The sequence below is a fragment of the Oenanthe melanoleuca genome, chromosome 7 (genome assembly GCF_029582105.1).
Source record: "Oenanthe melanoleuca isolate GR-GAL-2019-014 chromosome 7, OMel1.0, whole genome shotgun sequence".
Taxonomy (NCBI): domain Eukaryota; kingdom Metazoa; phylum Chordata; class Aves; order Passeriformes; family Muscicapidae; genus Oenanthe; species Oenanthe melanoleuca.
In genome coordinates this window covers 18518022-18536677 of record NC_079341.1, presented here as the reverse complement: position 1 = coordinate 18536677, position 18656 = coordinate 18518022, and the positions used below count along the sequence as shown (strand labels likewise).

The 18656-nt window shown below is 37.5% G+C and overlaps 2 protein-coding genes across 8 annotated transcripts in view; one reads left to right on the top strand and one right to left on the bottom strand.

The window, feature by feature from the left end:
* The first annotated feature begins 42 nt into the window (after window positions 1-42).
* On the top strand, window positions 43-14884 carry G6PC2 (glucose-6-phosphatase catalytic subunit 2). Of its 3 annotated transcripts, XM_056495841.1 has the most exons (6): window positions 43-226; window positions 6204-6277; window positions 6603-6712; window positions 9774-9885; window positions 10696-10811; window positions 11970-14884. In XM_056495841.1, exons 2-6 carry the CDS (start codon window positions 6228-6230, stop codon window positions 12479-12481), a joined length of 900 nt encoding a protein of 299 aa, XP_056351816.1. In that variant the 5' UTR covers window positions 43-226; window positions 6204-6227; the 3' UTR covers window positions 12482-14884. The 3 variants fall into 3 exon arrangements, with proteins under 3 accessions (XP_056351816.1, XP_056351817.1, XP_056351815.1); XM_056495842.1 differs by lacking the exon at window positions 43-226 and having other exon boundaries at window positions 5779-6277; window positions 9774-9871; window positions 10667-10811; XM_056495840.1 differs by lacking the exon at window positions 43-226 and having other exon boundaries at window positions 5779-6277.
* A 1365-nt stretch (window positions 14885-16249) lies between these two features.
* Window positions 16250-18656, bottom strand: part of ABCB11 (ATP binding cassette subfamily B member 11) — a 47364-nt gene continuing 44957 nt past the window's right edge. For all 5 annotated transcript variants that reach the window (XM_056495833.1, XM_056495837.1, XM_056495835.1 and 2 more), the window contains one exon: window positions 16250-18188. In XM_056495833.1, the coding sequence (XP_056351808.1) occupies window positions 17988-18188 (201 nt within the window). In that variant the 3' untranslated portion in view covers window positions 16250-17987. The remainder of the gene's footprint in view (window positions 18189-18656) is intronic.

Sequence of the window (18656 nt, the reverse complement as noted above, 5' to 3'; positions counted from 1 at the left end):
GGGCGGCAGCCGTGAGTCCCTCTCCTTTCCCTCGGAGAGTGGCTGTTGGGGCGGTTTGTCGGGGTGTGCTGGTGCCGTGGGGATGACTGCCGCGCTGGTGAAGGAAAGCAGCCTGCTTCGTGCTGAGCAAACAGTTCGGCTCACTTACGCTCCTCTGAAGCCACAGCCTTTTTCAAATGTTTGGTTTACTCACGGAGCACACTTGCGGTAACCCATCTTAAATTTTGTGAGTTTCCCAATTGCCTTTTAATTCCCCCGGCCTGAATTTCTCAAGAATGTGGATGAAGCTCGTTCTGACGGGAGACTGACCTGTAGGGATAATTGCAGTCCTTTCTGATGTGAACAAAACCACCATACAGTAGCCCTGCCTATACCCAGTCAAACATTTGCCATAAACCTGTGTCAAAGTGAGTTTGCTCTTTATGACAGTGTGACTGGCGTTTCTCCAAGAAGACCTTATAGGTCTTGATAAGCACTAGTTTGTGATCCAAGGTAGCAACCTTCAGTTTATTGTGAAAGCTACTTTTAAGGATTTTGGTTCTATAGATAATGAATTACTCCTAATTTTTTTTTTTTTTTATGCCAGTGCTATTTAGATAAACCCAGATTCATGTATATTTAGTCTGGCTTTGAGGATTGCTGTCTAAAAGTATTAATGCCTATCTTCCACCAGTGCAATGCATAGCAAGTCTGCGCTGGAACCACCAACTATTAGTTCCATCATTCTTCTACCCCACTGTATTCCTGTATCATCTGACTTGGACATGCTGCTCTCCAGATTTCACAGTTTCCTCAGCATCGTTCCTAGAGCTAATAGACCCCTGTTTCTTAGCTCATGCCTCACACTTAAATGTACTGAGGCCATGCTGATCCAAGGATGATTACCTAGCCATGTATGAATTTGGGCACTATGGACCTATACCTTATGGCTTTTTTTTTATTTAGGAACATTTCCTGCCTAGCCAAGTGCATGCTGTTAGTATATGAGTTTCAGTGTTGCCCCGACATCATTAGCCTTTCTTATTTGAGCTCGCAACTTTCTGAATAGTTTTCCCAGGCCCTGGAGTTTAGTAAATGCAAGTTAAAGTAGTCTAAACAAGTCTTATTTTCTAATCCGTAATCTTTTGGTGGGTTCTACAGCTGGTTTCTTCTGAATCCTTTTATTAACACAGATAATGGATTCACTGCACAGTAGCTCAAAAATGTTAGGTCATCAGTGAAGTTTTTCTAGATTTCAGTAGTCCTAATCCTTTATTTTACACTTTCACCCACCAAAGACTAAATATAGCCTGTGACATTTACTGGCAGAATCCATCCTTTAATTGATCTCTTTTCCAACTGAATTAGAGTTTTTGAGAGACATGCACTGTACTATAACTTATCCTCAACCTTTCCCACTACTGTCCACCATCAGTTTACCAAGTGTGTGTTGCAGGGAAGCACAGTCATGCCAACGAGTCCTAGTTTTCAGTTCAAAAACTGACTTTTTGCCAGCTACAAACCGGAATGTGGCCTCATGGCCCAAACTAATGCAGGTCAGAGGCTTCTTCAATCTTCTGCTGGGTCTGATTCAAGAGGCTTCATAGATAGAAATGCTGGCAGCCAACGAACAATAACTCTAGCCAGGAATTTATTGGAAAGGGAATTGAAAAAATGGGTTGGAGATTGTTGCCCCAATGGGTTCAGTTCCATTTCTGCCTGCAGCTCATGGAACTTGAAGGAATTTTATCCTCTCTATGTTGCTTCTAATTTCTGAAAGGTAGCTTTTCATACTTAAAATAAATAAAATTCCTTAGATGTGACTTTTTCATAGGAATGCCAGGATTGTTTCCTATGGATTATTTGTATCATTTATACAGTTGCACTTATAAACAGAATGAAATATAATTGCATTACTAATCGACATTACTAATGTAAACAAGTATTAAGGTCTGGCAGATATGGTTATTGTTATACTGCACAGGTTAGTTTTGTTGCCTTTGTGTGCTTAACTTTATAGGAAAGAGTAATGACTATACTAATTAGGAAAGATCAGATTAAGGTGGCAGAATGAAGAGAAGGAGACTGGGTCATGTTAACTATTGCTAAACTTCTATTGGTCAGTCCAACCCTAAAAAATCCAGTGAGGAATGCTTGAGGGCACAGGGTAAGAAGGAAAGTAAAAAATGAGTGAGAAAGAGGGCGCAAGCTTCTTGAAATATTCTTCTCTTCCTAATTAAAAAATTAAGATGTATCTTCTGAGTGTTCCACTTGGAAAACATTCACACCTGAGAAAACACCTGTCAGCTGTTGTATATAGTGTCTGCTGGTGAACTTAGTAAATTGCTCGTTAATCCATGTAGTTGGTCCAGTGTCAATGGAAATACTGATGTGGAAATTAATGTTATTGTTCAATTAATGAAGCATAATGTTCCAGAAAGTTAGGCCCAGTACACAGGCCTCCATTAGCAGTGTTTCAAAAAATGTTTGCTTTGATGGCTTTTCCCTCCCTTGCAAACACTTACTTAGCAGCATCTGCTGAATGTTATGTAATATTTGCTCTAATATGTAGGTGCAAGGCAGCTGTAAACATTTTATCCTCCCTTCAGTGGATCATCAGCATGATTCTTGTTTTAACATTTTATGTACATATATGTATATAAAGTCTGTGATTTTGTGTGTCTTGGAAAACATAATAAATCAAGAAATTATCAATAAATTAAAAAGTATATGCACAGATAGTATTTTAAAGGTTTTTGCTTTGAACTAAGAAGTAATTTATGTGAAGGCGAAACCTTGGCTCTCCAATATCAAAACAAGAGAAAGCTTCAATTTAAAAACTTATTTGCCTACACTTTCTGGCCATTTTTATAGACCATTAGGTTTCCCTGCAATTCCCCATACTAAAATACAGCAAATAGTTTCATTTCATATATTATCTCAAGTGACTTGGAAGCACTAGGGGGATTACAGGAGCTTTTTGCAGTGCTTAGCATAGAGGAGTGAAGGAAGGTCTATTGAGGAAGTGTTTCTCCTTTGTCAATCAAGTTATTAAATGTAGTATTTCAAGACATTTTTCGCCATCTTGGCTGGTTATTACAGCTTGGAAAGTCTTTAGTGTCTCAGACTTTTATTGGTTGTGTAATGTGACAGGCAGGACAAGAGATTACTGCGTGTCAGTTGCTGATTTCCTCTTGAAAGGAGCAGGATCATGAGTGATTCCAGGCAGAGTGAGAACTGCCTCTCCCACAGAAACATGCTAACCTGTTCCAGAACTTCCATGGTGTCTGTTTTGTAGATTGTGGATTTGCTGAGGTTTTTTAAATGTCCTTTATAAATATGACTGCTCTGCTATCTCTAAGATGAGGATGTAGGAGGTTTTGAAACACTCTGAAAGAATGTAGGAGAAAATGAAATCCTTTTCTCTTGCTGTTAGTCTTTATTCTGTCTAAGGTGCTTATCTTTTTATCTAAACATGAGAATCAGCAGCAAAATTATTATCAGGAAGTCTTCAGCATTTATACTAAAAGAGGTTACTTTATTGAAACATTGCCAGGACGTATCTTCAAACATTAAATTTACAAAGTTTCTGGAGAGCCAAAGTGTGCCTGTGGGGTTCTGTCTGAAGAAGAGTTCAGCATGGGCAGATGCATCGCTGTCCTAGTGCGTAGATAATATGGGAGGGTGGTTTGAATTTATAAAAAAAGCAAACTTTCTAAAAATTATTGCAATGCTTCTGCACATCCTGCATCAGAGGCGATGTTTTGGATACCATTGACTAACAGTGATGCTGTTAAAGAGGGACTGTAAAATGATCTATTTTATTACTTGGTAGGAGGACGTGTATCTTGATGGAAACTTATGTACTGCAAAATATTTTTTCCTAATAGACCAATAATTGTTTAGAGTTAGCCTCATTATAGTTGTTGCTCTTTTAACCAAGTACTAGAAGTAAGATGTCTGTTATTAAGCTGTCAACTGACTTGGTGTTTACACTCATGTTTGAAGATAACTAATATTGCTAAACAGAGGAAGACCTAAGATTTTTTATATTTTTGCATGCTAAACCCAAGCATGTGTAAAAGTGATTTTTTATTGTTAAGGTTAGTCTTGCTTATCTTTAAAGGCAAGATACTTTTGCAGTAAAAAAATGTAGCGAAAGAACATTGTCTTTAGCAATAAGGTATAAAGAGTTTAATATTAGAGAGAGATTTCTAAACAAGTATGGTCTTGGGGAGAGAGGAAAATAATTCCATCAATTCATTTCTATGAGAGTTGCCTTGCTGCACACTGAAAAACAGTAAGGTATACAATTTAGCAAGAAACAAACCTCCTTAAATATTTTCAGCTAAATAACTAGGAAATATTTTTTGTTTAAATATCCTGAAATTTTAAATTTGAAGGGTCTCCCTTGAAATCAGATAACATTAGTTGAAGTAAATAATTCAGTTAGTATATAGAAAAATATTGTATTTATTCAGAAGCAGTACATAGAAACTTTTAAGGTTTTGTATATGGCTTAATGCAATTGGTAGCAATAAACATATAGGATTTAAATCTGTTATAATTTTTTTGAAACCAGACTATTAATAGCTAAAGTAAATGAAAGTAGTTAAAGTAAATGTGAGATTGTGTCAGAAAGAGAAATATTCTACGTCCATTTAATTGTCATGCTGTATTTGTTGAATCTACTTAATGTTTCCATGTGACTTCCCTGACCACACATCATGAAGCCTTCTTAAGCCATTAAGCCCCTTTTCAGCAAAAACAGTTTAGTTCATATCTTTGTCTCCATAACTTTTGCAGTTTAGCTTGAAGTGCATGGAAAGAGTATTAGGGAAGTGTGCAGTACATATATAGGGCTGCTTTTGTCTTCTGACTCACACTGCTGCAGATGCATGGATAATTATTTGATAGAAGATATGAATACATCAGAATATTAGAGCCTGATAGAGAGCTTGAAGTTTTCCTCTGATAATATCAGAAGTTGGTATCATTAGGCTTTTAGTATCCATTTAATCACTTATAGAAAATGTTCTTTTAATGAAGCCACCTCAAATGAACATAATATTCTATGCTACAGTTATTAGTACTAATATTGATAAATCTGATATGCTAATATATTGTGTGCTGTAATCTTTTAAACTCCTGTTGTGTGGTAGAATCTGTTTGCTCTTGGCTGTTTGCTCTAGAGAGCCAGTGTGCTTCACTTGGGAATAGTTCAGGGAAATACTCCTGATGATCTGTTCCCCACCTTGCTCTGGTTTGTAAAGCAGGTCTCGTTTCTGTCAGTCTGGGCGGCTTCAGCTCCTTCTGGCAGAGGGGCATAGGACTGGCATCATGTAAGCAATGCCCAAGAATGGCAGTATTGAAACATGACTGAGGCTGAGTATCATCTGCATTGGGCCCTGGATTAGCAGGTGTCTTGTAGGAAGGAAGAAATTGTTTTTCAGTATTTTGAGAATATTGTTGCTTTAAAAATAAATCTAGAGCTCTATAGCATGGTTGATATATGGATGCTTGTTGCATTTTCCCTCACTGAAAAAATGTGTTGTGCTAAGTATAAGGTGCAGCCATGTTCTGTTTCAAAGTGAGATGTACAGCTTCAGTGGCAGTTCTGCAAAGATCAGTAATTTGTGTATTCTTTCTATCCTTCGTACAGGCAACACTTAATGAAGTACACACATTACTAATGTCCATCCTGCAGAGAAATGAACTGTGAAAAAATTTAAGCAAACATGTTCCAACTGTTCATACAAAGGATTGCATGACTCACACGTGTTTCAGCAAAACTTTCCCCACAATTTGTTGCTGCTCAGCATGTATTTCACTTAGCTTCCACAATTAAAACTTGCAAACAAAAAAGCTTTCAGTGCTAACAGACTCATGCTTTCCTGCAGATTTGGAGCCACGTGTTTCAGAAGTGGCTGGGTACACCACGCCGATATGATATAAAGGCAAGGTCAATCACCTTCTCTCACTTTTTTAATAGCTCCCCTCCATGATTCTCATTCTCTGTCACTAGAAACTTAATATTAAAGGAACTTTACTATATTTCAAGTACAGTTTAATCCATTAATATGGATCTCCTTCACAGCAATGGAGTGCTTATCATTCAGCATTTACAGAGGGACTACAGGGCTTACCAGGATTTCCTTAATTTTATGTCACATGTTGGTGATCCCCGGAATATATTTTCAATTTATTTTCCTCTTTGGTTTCAGCTCAACCAAGTGGTTGGTACTAAAATGATATGGGTGGCAGTCATTGGTGATTGGTTCAACCTCATATTTAAATGGTAAGAACTTGGATTTGTTTTAAATTTTGGTATTTTTAATAATAGTTACTATATGTACATCAAGTTTAGAAAACTTTATGTGAATAATGTACTAGTATGTTTTCCCTGGTAATTATAAAATAGGGATTCACAATGAAAATATTTAAGATATGTTTGAAATAGCATTATAATAAGATGAGAAGAACTTGTAAAACTATTATAGAATAGCTTTGGATATATAGCTCTACATATTCTTTGTAAGATTATTTATCATGCTTTGCTGAGGCCTTCTTATGTAAAAATCTTTTAATTTAATTTCTGCTTCATTTTATTTTATTTTTGTCAGGATTTTATTTGGCCATCGCCCTTACTGGTGGGTGCAAGAAACAATGATTTATCCTAATCAGTCAAGCCCATGCCTTGAGCAGTTTCCTATAACATGCGAAACTGGACCAGGTAAGAAATGCTGGAGATTACCTTGGTACATTTGATAGGGATAGCCACTTCAAAGAGGAGAGAATGGGACTTAAGAAGGTCTTATATGATATACAAATCTCAGAGCTCATGTATAAAATAGCACAAAAACAACAAGTAGAAGAAAAGGAAGAAATACAATAGGTTTTCTGTATGACAAGAATATTTTTCATTGCCTTTAAAAGATGCAAGGGAGGGGGACTTGCTTTAAAAATAACTACTACTAGAATGAACTGGCTTATTGGAAGGAAATTTTCATGAAACTTGTGAAATACATTATTTAATGTGTTCCAAGACAGAGCCCAGGGCTGTTGAAGCTGAGGGCTTGCTCACTGTTGTAATAAATATTCACACCCCAAAAACGAAGTAGGTGGTTCAGTATAAATAACAGTCTCAGCAATCAATTACATAATGTATCACTAATGGGAAAAAACCAGAACCAGACGCTGGTGGTGAATGTGTGTGTGGGACTATGTGTACAAATATATGGGAAAAAATTACTTTTAAAATGTACCTTTTCAATGTATTTTCATTTTTTATGTCTCATTATCTTTTCTCTGGAAATCAAATGCAACATTGATGAAGCTAAATGAACTTGTGCAACTCTAATATGTGCAATAAGATGAACTTGCTTTGAGTTAACTGAATTTATTTTAATTTGTTATGCAAGAAAATACTGACTGTGGAAATTCTGTGCTTTGCATCTTGTCGATGCCACTAAAAGAGTTTAAGCAGTTTGCATAGCTATATTTTGTTAACATCCCATTGTAATTGGGAGCAAGAAGCTTAAGCCCTTGTAAGAGGCACGGCTTAATAATGCCTGGTCTTTATGTCATCTGTAGTCTATTTCAAGTTATTTCATTTGGGACCTAACACAAAGTATTAAAGTTCTTCAGATCTTATCAAAAGCCTTCAGAACTGAGCCCATTCAGTGCTGTGTAGATCCAAGCCCTGGCTCAGGAGACAGTCAGTGTGTTTCATTTTGATTCATTGAACCAGAAGTTTCTTCTTGTTACTGTCTTTCTGAAAGGTCATTCCTATTTCTGTCAAGTGGGTACAACTGTCATACTGACAGTTGCACTTATAAGTGCACGTCTTTTACTTATAATGACCACATTTTTTCCCACCTCCAGACTTACGCTGGACCGTTAAGACTGTCACTGACCTGTTTCTCATTAGCAAGAGGAGGTGCAGTCAGTGCAGCTGTTATGTGCACACAATCATTGTGTGAGCTTACGTGGTACTTCACACACTTTTTAAATAGCAGTTTGTATTAAAAGATTAGAGAAGCAGACACAGACACGAGAAAAGCAGATCTAAATACTGCTAGGATAGCCTGAACCCCAAACTCCATGCCTCAGCAAAAGGGAAAACTGAGGGAACTGTTCATATGATACAAACTGTTTAAGACCTGAATTTGGGTTTCTACTTCTGGAATTAACTGAACTAAAGCCCTGCAGCCATTTTTTTTCTGGTATTCTTAAAACTTTAAGAACATAAACCTTAAGGTGGAATTATGCTGTTTCGAGTAAGTAATTTGCAGATGAGCTATGAAATATTTTTCCTAGATGACATTTTTGTAGATGATAACAAAGAGAAGCATTTCCACTGCTGACATACAATGTTACTGTTTCCTAATCAGTGACATTTGTTCCATTTTGAGGGTCAGGAGTGCACATCTCTTAGGAAATTAACAAAAGAGCTGGTAGAGTGAATTTAAACATACTGCCAAGCAGAATAACAAAAATTAATGCAGGGAGTCAGAAATCATTGTGCTTGTCCTGCCTAGACATTACTGCTTTGCTACTTCACTGAAATATTCTTTTACTCTACACACTACTAGATAGTGCTGGTTCATAACACATTCTCAAGCCAAAATTATTTCTTCTGATGGTGAAATAACCCTGTCCCTTCTCTTTTATCTCCACAGAAAGCCAAGATGTAAAGGTCCCAGATTTACAGATTCCAATGATCTAATTTTCTCTTTCCCTAATTTGATTTGTTGAATGTAAATCTGGTGAACATGAGAAGGGAAGTGACAGAGTAATTTTAGGAATCACTTCCCTTGCATCATGCTAGCATACCTTGTTGTTTGGTGATTTTCACAGCTGTAAGAACTTCTTTGTGGCTTCATATTGCTTCCAGTAAAATTAAAATTTTACTTCTTAAATTAAAAAATTTACACATATGTTATTATAACCTGGACTAAAAAAAAAATCATTATTCTTGTCTTTATGAGAGAGTGTTCCCTGTTATAGAGTACTGTAGGTAGACGACTGTGTGCTCTACCTGTGGATACAGCAATTAATGCATTATTTCATGTGCCATTTTCATTGACAATCTGCTTTTAATCTGGTTGATATTGTACAGCATAAATTTTATAAAATTAACCAAAGTCAAGCATAAAGACACAGTTTTTCTGTGCTTCAGATACATTTCTAAAATTATTACAAAACTACCCAAAATATTACCTGGATTGTAATATTGCTAATGAGACACAGCTCTCAATCATTAGCATAATGGTAATTGCAGAAGCAGATAAAAGGCAGCTTGGCAGGATTATCTGAAGTTATACTGTTACTTTGGTTTAGAATATTACAAAGAGCTAAATTTCTGTTGTTCCTGTTAATTAGGGGGAGGTTCATTCAAAACTTTTCTCATGTGATACTCATACATAGCTTCTACATTTCATGCTACATCTCTAAGACAGTCTTAGATACTTTTTTAAATTTTTAAATCCAAGTAATGGGAAAATACTATGTTTTCCTATCAAGATTCCACCTCACACCAATATAAAATGATGAAGCTGTTACCTTTCTTATTTCGGACAAGTATTATGGATTCCCTATAGATGAACCTTCTGAAAAATTCATATGGCAAAAATTAACTTTTGAGAAGCAGTTCACATTCTTTCAGCCTTTATTAGCCATTTCCCTTCTAAATTATTAGGTACTTGAGTAACTGTAAACAGTAGACATTTTATGTATGACAAATGTCACAGTCTTCATTCTTGAGTTGAATATTTTCTTTTTGTTTTTACTAGGAAGCCCATCTGGACATGCCATGGGATCATCCTGCGTCTGGTATGTAATGGTCACAGCAGCACTTAGCTACACAGTTAGATGGAAAGATAAATCAGCTGTTACCCTTCACAGGTCAGTGTCTTTCCATGATTCCAACTCATTATATTCAGATATTTTTTTATATATATGCTATGTTTTTAGTGGATTTAATTTAAACAAATATTCACAGTTTGGTCTGTTTTGTAAAAAAGCCAATAAACCTTTATTATGATCTACTTCAGCTGAAGAAAAAGTATATTAAGAGGATTTATCTGTTTGTACCGGCTGGTATTTATCAACTTACAGACATTGCATACATTATCTTCGAATCAGTCTTAAATCTTCAGTGCTGGAAATTTTTAATTCTATAATTGTCACTATGTATTGGATTTTTTTGGGTTAGTTCATAAATTTACTGCTTTGGTCATTCTTCGCCCATTTTAAAGGAAGTGCACATAATGTTGATGAAATTTACTGTAATGTGTTGCTCAGCTTTGTGGGAAAGTCCTGCAATTGCTTTGGTGGCTGCTCTTTTTAGGGCTATCAAGGTCTTTTCACACTGTGTGAATTTAGTCATGAAAGAATTGAGCTTTTGCATATAATTATGACTTCATGATGAGAGATATGTTTAAGATATTAGTCCTAATTTAATCTGCCATTAATCACTTTCATCAGTTAAACCACTGAGATGTCTTGGATCTGAAACTTCTGAGATCTGTTCCTGTAACCATTCTTGATGATGTTTTAGTACTGACTTATACTTTTTAATCATTTGATTCTAAACTGTTCTACTTAGTAAATCACTGCTGGTAAAAGGATGAGCCTTACATGATGGGGCTTTGGGTAAATAAGTGGATGAATTTCCTTGTCTTAGTTTTTAAGCATCTTCCTTTTCCCTGTTAGGCTAACATGGTCATTCCTCTGGAGTATTTTTTGGATTATCCAGATCAGTGTGTGCATCTCAAGAGTATTCATAGCAACACATTTCCCTCATCAAGTTGTTCTTGGAGTATTTGCTGGTAATGCTACATTTTTACTTTTCTTTTTAACTTACATGCAAAATTTCTTTTAAAATGAGAGAAGACAAGAGATTTTTAGTAGCTGGACTCATCTTGCAGTTTGGTAATAATCCGAAGGTAAAATTTGTGAGGTAGAATGTTACCTGCTGCCTATGTAATTCACAGTGAAGGGAGTGAGCCCTTGTCAACCTGCCAGTTGATGCTGTCTGTATTGTGTCCACACTGCCTCAGACTAACTCTGACTGCTTTGTACTGGCTGCACCTGATCTTTAACTGTGCTTCTGCCTGTGTGGAAGAGATCAGAGAGGAAGTTGCTCCTACATGGCTGTGATCTTTCCTCTCCAGGAGGGTGTTATTTGGGTCACTTCAAATGGTGTCCAGGTGCAAAATAGCATGTGTTCAGTGTGGAGAAATGCAGAGCCTGGGGCAAAATAAAAAGGTAAATAGCAGGACAAACTCCCCTGAGTGATTTAAGATGCTAAAGTACATTTTTCATTGTAAGCAAATTATAAATTGTTATTTAGAGTCCAAACTATAGCAGTATCTCTGGTAGCTATCTGATTTTAAGCAGGGTGACCAGCGCATTGAGCAGGGGCTTCCTGCTAATGTTCTCTTTCATGAATGCAGTGCAGCCTGTTAGCCCTGGCTAACAGCTTTCCCTCTTCACAACCAGGATAAAATGAGTACAAGAGAAGATAAGTTCTGTGTGTGTTCTGTGTCTTTTCCTTCAATACTCAAAGCTTGTGTGGGAATTGGAGTTGAATTGCTGGAGCCAGTCTTTGAGTGAGGGACTCTTTTGGAAAAGGAATGTTCCAGGTTACATCTAATATTTGATAGGTTGCCATCTGGGAGATGCAGTCAGGCCTTAAGGTATGCTTCATCTCAAAACCATGTAGTGCTCGGTATTTAGGTGTTTTGGTTTTTTTTCCAAAGTGGAAGTTTTGAGTGGGAGGAAAGGTTTTGTAATGTACTGCAAAAGTGGTAAATTGTGTGTGTAAATGTGTATGTATAAATATATATAATAGAGATATAGACACACACGTAGGTATTTAGTACATAGATATATTCTTTTGTCTTCAAAAATCAAATTCCATGGGGACACTGTAGAAAATGCTTCTTCAAAGTACAAATGTGTAACACTGAGTTTCTAATCCACAGGCATTCTTGTGGCAGAAGCATTTGAGCATACCCCTGCTATTCAAACAGCAAGCTTGAGAATGTACATCAAGACAAACTTGTTTCTTTTCATCTTTGCCCTTGGCTTTTATCTATCCCTCAAGCTTCTTGATATTGACTTGCTATGGTCTGTTCCAAAGGCCAAGAAGTGGTGTGCCAACCCAGACTGGATAAACATTGACACTACTCCATTTGCTGGACTGGTGAGGAACTTAGGTGCACTCTTTGGTTTAGGTCTTGGAATTAATTCTGAAATGTTCATCACGAGCTGCAAAGGTAAAAATAGCTGCAGGATAAGTTTTCGCATACTGTGTGTAGCTGCTTCTTTAGCTACACTGCAGGTGTATAATTTTGTTAAGATACCTACTCATACTGAGTATTTGTTCTACATTCTCTCTTTTTGTAAGAGTGCAGCTATGCCTCTGACTGTGGTTGCCTTGGTTCCGTACTGTGTCCACTCGCTAATGAGGACAACTGAAAAGAAACTTAATTAGGTAAAGTTTCAAAATGGTTAGCAATGTGGGGATGGATGTGAACTGTTCAAGATCCCTCTGCAAAGGCAGTTTTGCTAATTCATTTAAGCCGAGGGGATGCCACTGCATCTTTGATGTACTCCTGGTAAGTAACCAGTACATCCAAAATCAGTACACTCGAGAATGACTTTGGCAGCTCAGAAATATTAGTTGCTGATTTTATTCCTAGAAATATTGCAAGCGCACTGCAGTATGGTTAGAAATGGCCCAATACTCTGGGTTATAACAAAGTTTTAAAGTGTAATCAACAATCTTTATTTAGCTATATGGTGGTCTTTTAGTTCTGCCCATCTCTAGCTAGATAAAGCTTCAAGCATCAGTTGTACATAGTGATATTCGGTATTTTGTTTTTTATATATAGATACTGTGTGTTAAACCTCTACATAATGGTGTGACAGTACCACACCCCTACGGCTGTAGGGCTGTACGCAGGCACTGTGAAAAAGGCCAGCATAGTTATAAACACAGCTTTAGATTTAATTTATTGAGCTTCCTGAGCAAACCAGCTTCTGATTAAGTCAGATGAAAAAAACAGTTTATTTCCATTGGACGCTGTAGAATATATTTTTGCATTGCTGTGTGGGTTTTGTCATTTTTACTTTCAAAAAGTGGTCTCATGAATCATGAATGATACAGATCACACCTTTGATAGGGAAAATGCATAAATATGGTGTAAAAAATCTTTGGATTCTGTACATCTACGCAGAGCAACAAATGAAAAATGTTATCAATAATTAAATTATATCAGTATGTGACCTCAAGGATATTGTTCATGCTCCTGTATTGCAAAGGTAATTCTCTGCTAATTCTCTCAGATCAGCAGTCACAAGCCTGAATCACTGTTAGTAGTTGTGTAAATCATGAAAATTTGGTTGCAGACCATGACTTCAAGTTTATATTCTTGTCAGCTTTGTTTAACTAAGCACACAAGTAACTGATATGTTAAATGTATGTTTTCTATATAAAATGGATGTTCTAAATAGGCAAAGGGGAATATTTTCCATTGATTCATTATTTGGCATCTATTGTATATTCGCTTTCAGTGCACAATCTTTAAGCAATATTTTGCTGATACCATCCCATAATACTCAATATATAAGCTATATATATATAGCCTCAGTATGCAAGGCTATAATACCCATAATGAGAGCTGCAAATGTGTGATCTGAAAGCACTAAGGCTTAGAACATGTAAACATGATATTGCTTCTAGACTTCCAATTAGGTAGGAGACAATTGAAAGAATCCTACTTACTTGGGTAAACAAGGTGAATAGTTGGGTGTTGGCCTTTGGGAATGAACAAGATACAAATTACTGAAGCAGATCTGAAACAGGCATCCTTAATTGAGAGCCTAGTAAGACAACCATGACTTAAGAAAATTAATCATCTGCTTTTAACAGTCTGAGGAGTATTCTGCTTTGAACATCTCCTGATATCTTCTCTAATGGTTCTTTGAACTTTTTTCCCCACAGCAACTGACCTGAAACCACTCTTTTCTATAATTGTGACTCCTTAAGTAAAATTATTAAGTTAATGGGACTAGACACAAACAATGAAGAGCAAAGACAGCTATGACAAAAATTTCAGCTGTGTTCAAGTTGCTGTGTGCTTTGTTATTCCTTACCAGTGAGACGACCTACAGAGGCTTCGCAGAACAGTAGCGGGTTCATCGAGTTATTGTTCTGTTCCTGGCTCCTCCTAGCCAGCAGTAGGGGGTCCTCATGCAGAGCTGTCCAAAGTTCTCACAACAGCATTTGGATTTAGTAGCAATTTTAAGCTGGGAGTTATGGGTAATCATGTGAGAGTATCTGTTTCCCACCACTGCTAAAGAATCTTGGTGCTTCTCGTGGGGTAGACACAACCATAAATGTAGAATGACAACTGGCATTCTGCAGTACTCTTGTAAATTCTGTACAGACACAGGAATATGTGGGCTCTCACTTTCTGGAGTGTCCTATTAATTCTGTAATTTCAGTTCTTGAGAGAAAAAGACATAGAACATCTTTCTGTTCGATCCACCTCGTAATTTTTCTTCAACTATTAAAACATTACTAAATCAAAGAATGGTGGGAAACCTGAAAAAATTTAGTGCGATTTTACTAGTAACTTAAGAAATTAACTGACTGATAATGTAGCTATAAAACACTTTCTGAGTAGCTGAGTGTGTTGTGGTATGGAGATCTGTCTAACTGCTTGAAGAATCTCCAGAGAGGGCTCCCAAATCTTCAGAGTTAGCCTTTTCCAAAGTGGTGGGATAGAAAAGTATCAAGATATAATCTTGATATTTTGATAGAATTAGAATTGAAAATCAGGAGCCAGGCATTTAGTTGTTGCAGTGAAGTAAGGCTGCATGTCCCTTACTCAGGCTTCAGTAAATTTATTGCAGCTGAAAATTACAGTTCAGCCCTTATTTAAATAGACTATGTGTGACCTTACTAAGAGCTCAAATTGTTAAACATTTATTCTGTAATTTCACCAGGCCTTTGCAGTTGTTTATATTGTTAATATATGGAACAGATGCAGCACATATACACTTGCAGGATAAGCTAAGGACTGAGCTTAGTTTGGGCCACAAACTTTTTGAATTAGAGTTTTCCTATATATTAAAGGGGATGGAAACTGCATGACTGATTCCCTTGTTCCCCCTAGTAGGATCCCAGGAGAAATTTAACCTTTTGTTGTTTACTTAAAGATGTCCAAATAATTCTTGGCTTAGAGATGCCCATAATAGCATTGGGATAGTGCTATTCCAAAAGTACTTCCACCTCTCTGCAGAAACATTCCCATGAGCCAGGAGTTATATGAAATGAAGCTGTCCCTTGCTCTTCATACGAACTAGCTGACAAGTTGTCATTATGTTCAGTTCATAGCATTCTTGCTACCACACAGTTTTTCTTTTTATCCTCCCCATTCCCTGTTTAACCTTCCTGGTGGAAGCACTCTGGACCCAGACATGCAGTTCCTGCCCAGAGGAGTCTAGCTGGAGCAGGAGCTGTATTTGCAGATCAGGTCCTATCCCAAACCAGTATTGTGGTTATAGCTGCCCAGAGGAATAAGGTGTTGGAAAATGCAGCTGCCATGGACCATGCAGAGAAGCATACAGCAGGAGGCACCAAATGACACCAACTATGTCAAGACTAATAACTCATGTCTGGCTTGAAAGATGTAAGTAAATTACTTTGGAATGGTTCGGGAATATTGTCACCAAGCCCCAGGACTGGGACATTTTACTGGTGAGGCAGCTGCAACAGCAAGACCAGTCCAGCTCTGCACTGAGCATTCCATCAAGGCTTACTGCTCATGCCCAGACACACCATGTACCTGCACCTGTAATCCAATCCCTTTGCCCAGGTACCAGAGGTTTTTTAATCCACTGATTGTCAACAGCAAGTAGGTACAAAGTGGCAGGAGGTAGCATCAAAGTGCATGCAACTGTTTATGTACACGGTGAGTGCATTCTGTTGGAGTAGCACCCTTCCCAAAATTTAACTCTTCGGTGTTTCCCAGCTGCCTGAAAAGAGGATGATGTTACATTGAAGAGCAGCAGCACTACCACCCAGCTTGGGTCTGGCTCCTGTAGAGCGACAGCAGGCAGCTGTGCAGGCAGGGGTTGATGTCCTTGAGTTGGCCTTCTCAGCAGACCCTTGTCACAGACATGATACTTGCTGACTGATGCAAGACATTCATGCTTAGCTGAAGCCCAGGAGAAGAAGTGCTAGAACACAAAATCCAGTAAAAAAATACAATTTATTGGTTTAATTTGGGTCACAAAAATATTGTCCTTTAGGAAAAAGAATTATGAAATAAGTATACATAGTCATTGCAATTTTTAATGAAGAGTCATTCTTTTTCTGTGGCCTTAAATAATAATATTAATTGAATATCATATACATATGTCTGCAGGTTATTGGTAGTCACTCTTTTAATAGTTTCAGTCCTGAGCCATCAAACTAGTTATTGCTCTGAAATGTAAAAAGGCTAAAAAGATTAAAGCAAATAATGCAGCGTTTTCTTCTACTTTTCAGTTAAGACTTAAAATAGACTTCCTTAGAGAAATCGCCATTTCAGTGCTGGCTGTGGGAGTTCAAGAGGGTATGTGGCAGTGATTCAGTTAATGGAATTGTATACAAGCTGAAAATGGGTTTTGCTATGGGAATTATGGGATGTTTCCTAATAAACCTTTTACCCTTACAGCTCTATTTAAGTACTGGTACAGTTGCAGTATTTTATAAGAAGTGGTGTGACTTCTTTTAAAGTGAGTGGAAACTTGCCTGCCCACTCCCCCACCCAGCCCAGGTGCACATTTTAGGACATGGAGAATGACTTTTCCAGTTAATACTCTGTTTTTTTAAAATCGGTATTTAAATATTGAAACTGTAATCTATACTTTTTTTCTATCTGCTTTTCTCCCAGTCACTAAAGGAAACAGTCCTGTTATGCTGCAGATAATAACCAATGACATATTTCAGTGAAACTTGCAGTAAATCTAATAATAAACTATGACAGATACAAGCTTCTCCCAAAAGAAGCTCCTTTCTGACCTTTGTCATTTGTGATAATAATGTTGTTCTGTTTATCAACTGTATTTAATACAAAGAGCTAATTATGCCTATTTTAATACCTTCACTCATGACTGTGTTACCCTGTGGAAAAAAGAGCATATCCATCACCATTTCAATAGAAATGGTTTAAATAACTGATGATTAATAGAATTTTACATTAATTTAACCAAGGCATTTATTCCTATTCAAAAATTTTTTTGACAGCTAATTAGAGTGATGAGTATTAGCTGGAGAGTGGTGGGCTAGGAAATGATTCTCACCAGCTTCTGTTCCTTTCCTTGGTTTCTTTCCTTACTTTTGTGGAGCTGCGTTCTTTGTAAGTACTGACTGGTTTGTTGAAGGGGCACAGCTCTGTCAGTGCTGCAGGTGCATGTAAGAGAAGCCCAGCCTCTCCAACAACACCACTGACTTGAGGTACAGCAGGTGAAAGAGTGGGGCTTCTGTATGCACAAGAGGGGCCTTGCTGTAATTGTCTGTAGACAAAATGTTAGGACAGATTTGATCTCTTCAAATGTACAGCATCATTCAAGGGGCTTACCTAGAGAAAGGGCAGTTTCCAGAACACAGAGTCTTCCTTGATTGCTAATTGAGGCATAACAGGACTGTGCAGTCTCACTGTAGATAGTGGCAGTTCCCCAGATCACTAGAAAAGATCTTTCCCAGTTTCAGGCTTTTTTTCACTTATCAGTGGCCTAAGCTATTTCCTGAATGCATCAGCCTGTGCTTAGTGCCTTGCACGTGTTGGACAAGTGTGCTTGACGCAGACAGCTGCATACATTCAGGGTTCCATATTCTTACTGTATTGTAGAGCACTCACTCTGTAGCACAATGGAGCACCAGCATACACATATCTACCACAAAGTATTTGCTTACAGAAATCTTTCAAATTTAGAATCACAGTAATTCAGCTGATTGGGGCTCCAGTAGTAACAAGCTTCCAGTAGGCTCCTTCCATGGCCATCAGTTCATCATGAGTGCCCCTTTCAATGACGAGTCCTTGTGACATGACGGCGATGATGTCGGCATTCTGGATGGTGGACAAGCGGTGGGCAATGACGATGCAGGTGCGCCCTTCTCTGGCTTTATCCAATGCTGCCTGCACAGTCTAAAGGCAACAGACAAAGTGTCAGAATAAAAATGTGCAAATTGAACAGGGCTCAGAGCTGGAGGATACTAATTGCTTCAGATTAATTAACTGTATTGTGCAACACTTGTAAAAGGGACAGTGAAACTAAATCATAGGTTCTGATATTTATGTGCTTAGCTGGGTCATGAATTCTGTTTACCAGCAGTACAAACAAGGGACAGCTAAACATTGACAGAGGTAGAAATTAATACTTGAATTAAGCCTTTACTCTGCTGACATGCTAAATGTCAACTGAATGCTTTGAAATCCAGGCAATTCAGACATTTCTGGAAAAATGTGGCCTCTCATAGGTAGTTTAAGAACACTTGGGGCTGGCTGCTTTTTCTTACAGCTGTACCTCCTGCACTTCTTGGAAAGATCATTAAAGGTGAAAGTGCTGAATTCACAATGTGGAATAATGTGCAATCATGTAGTAGAGTATGTTGG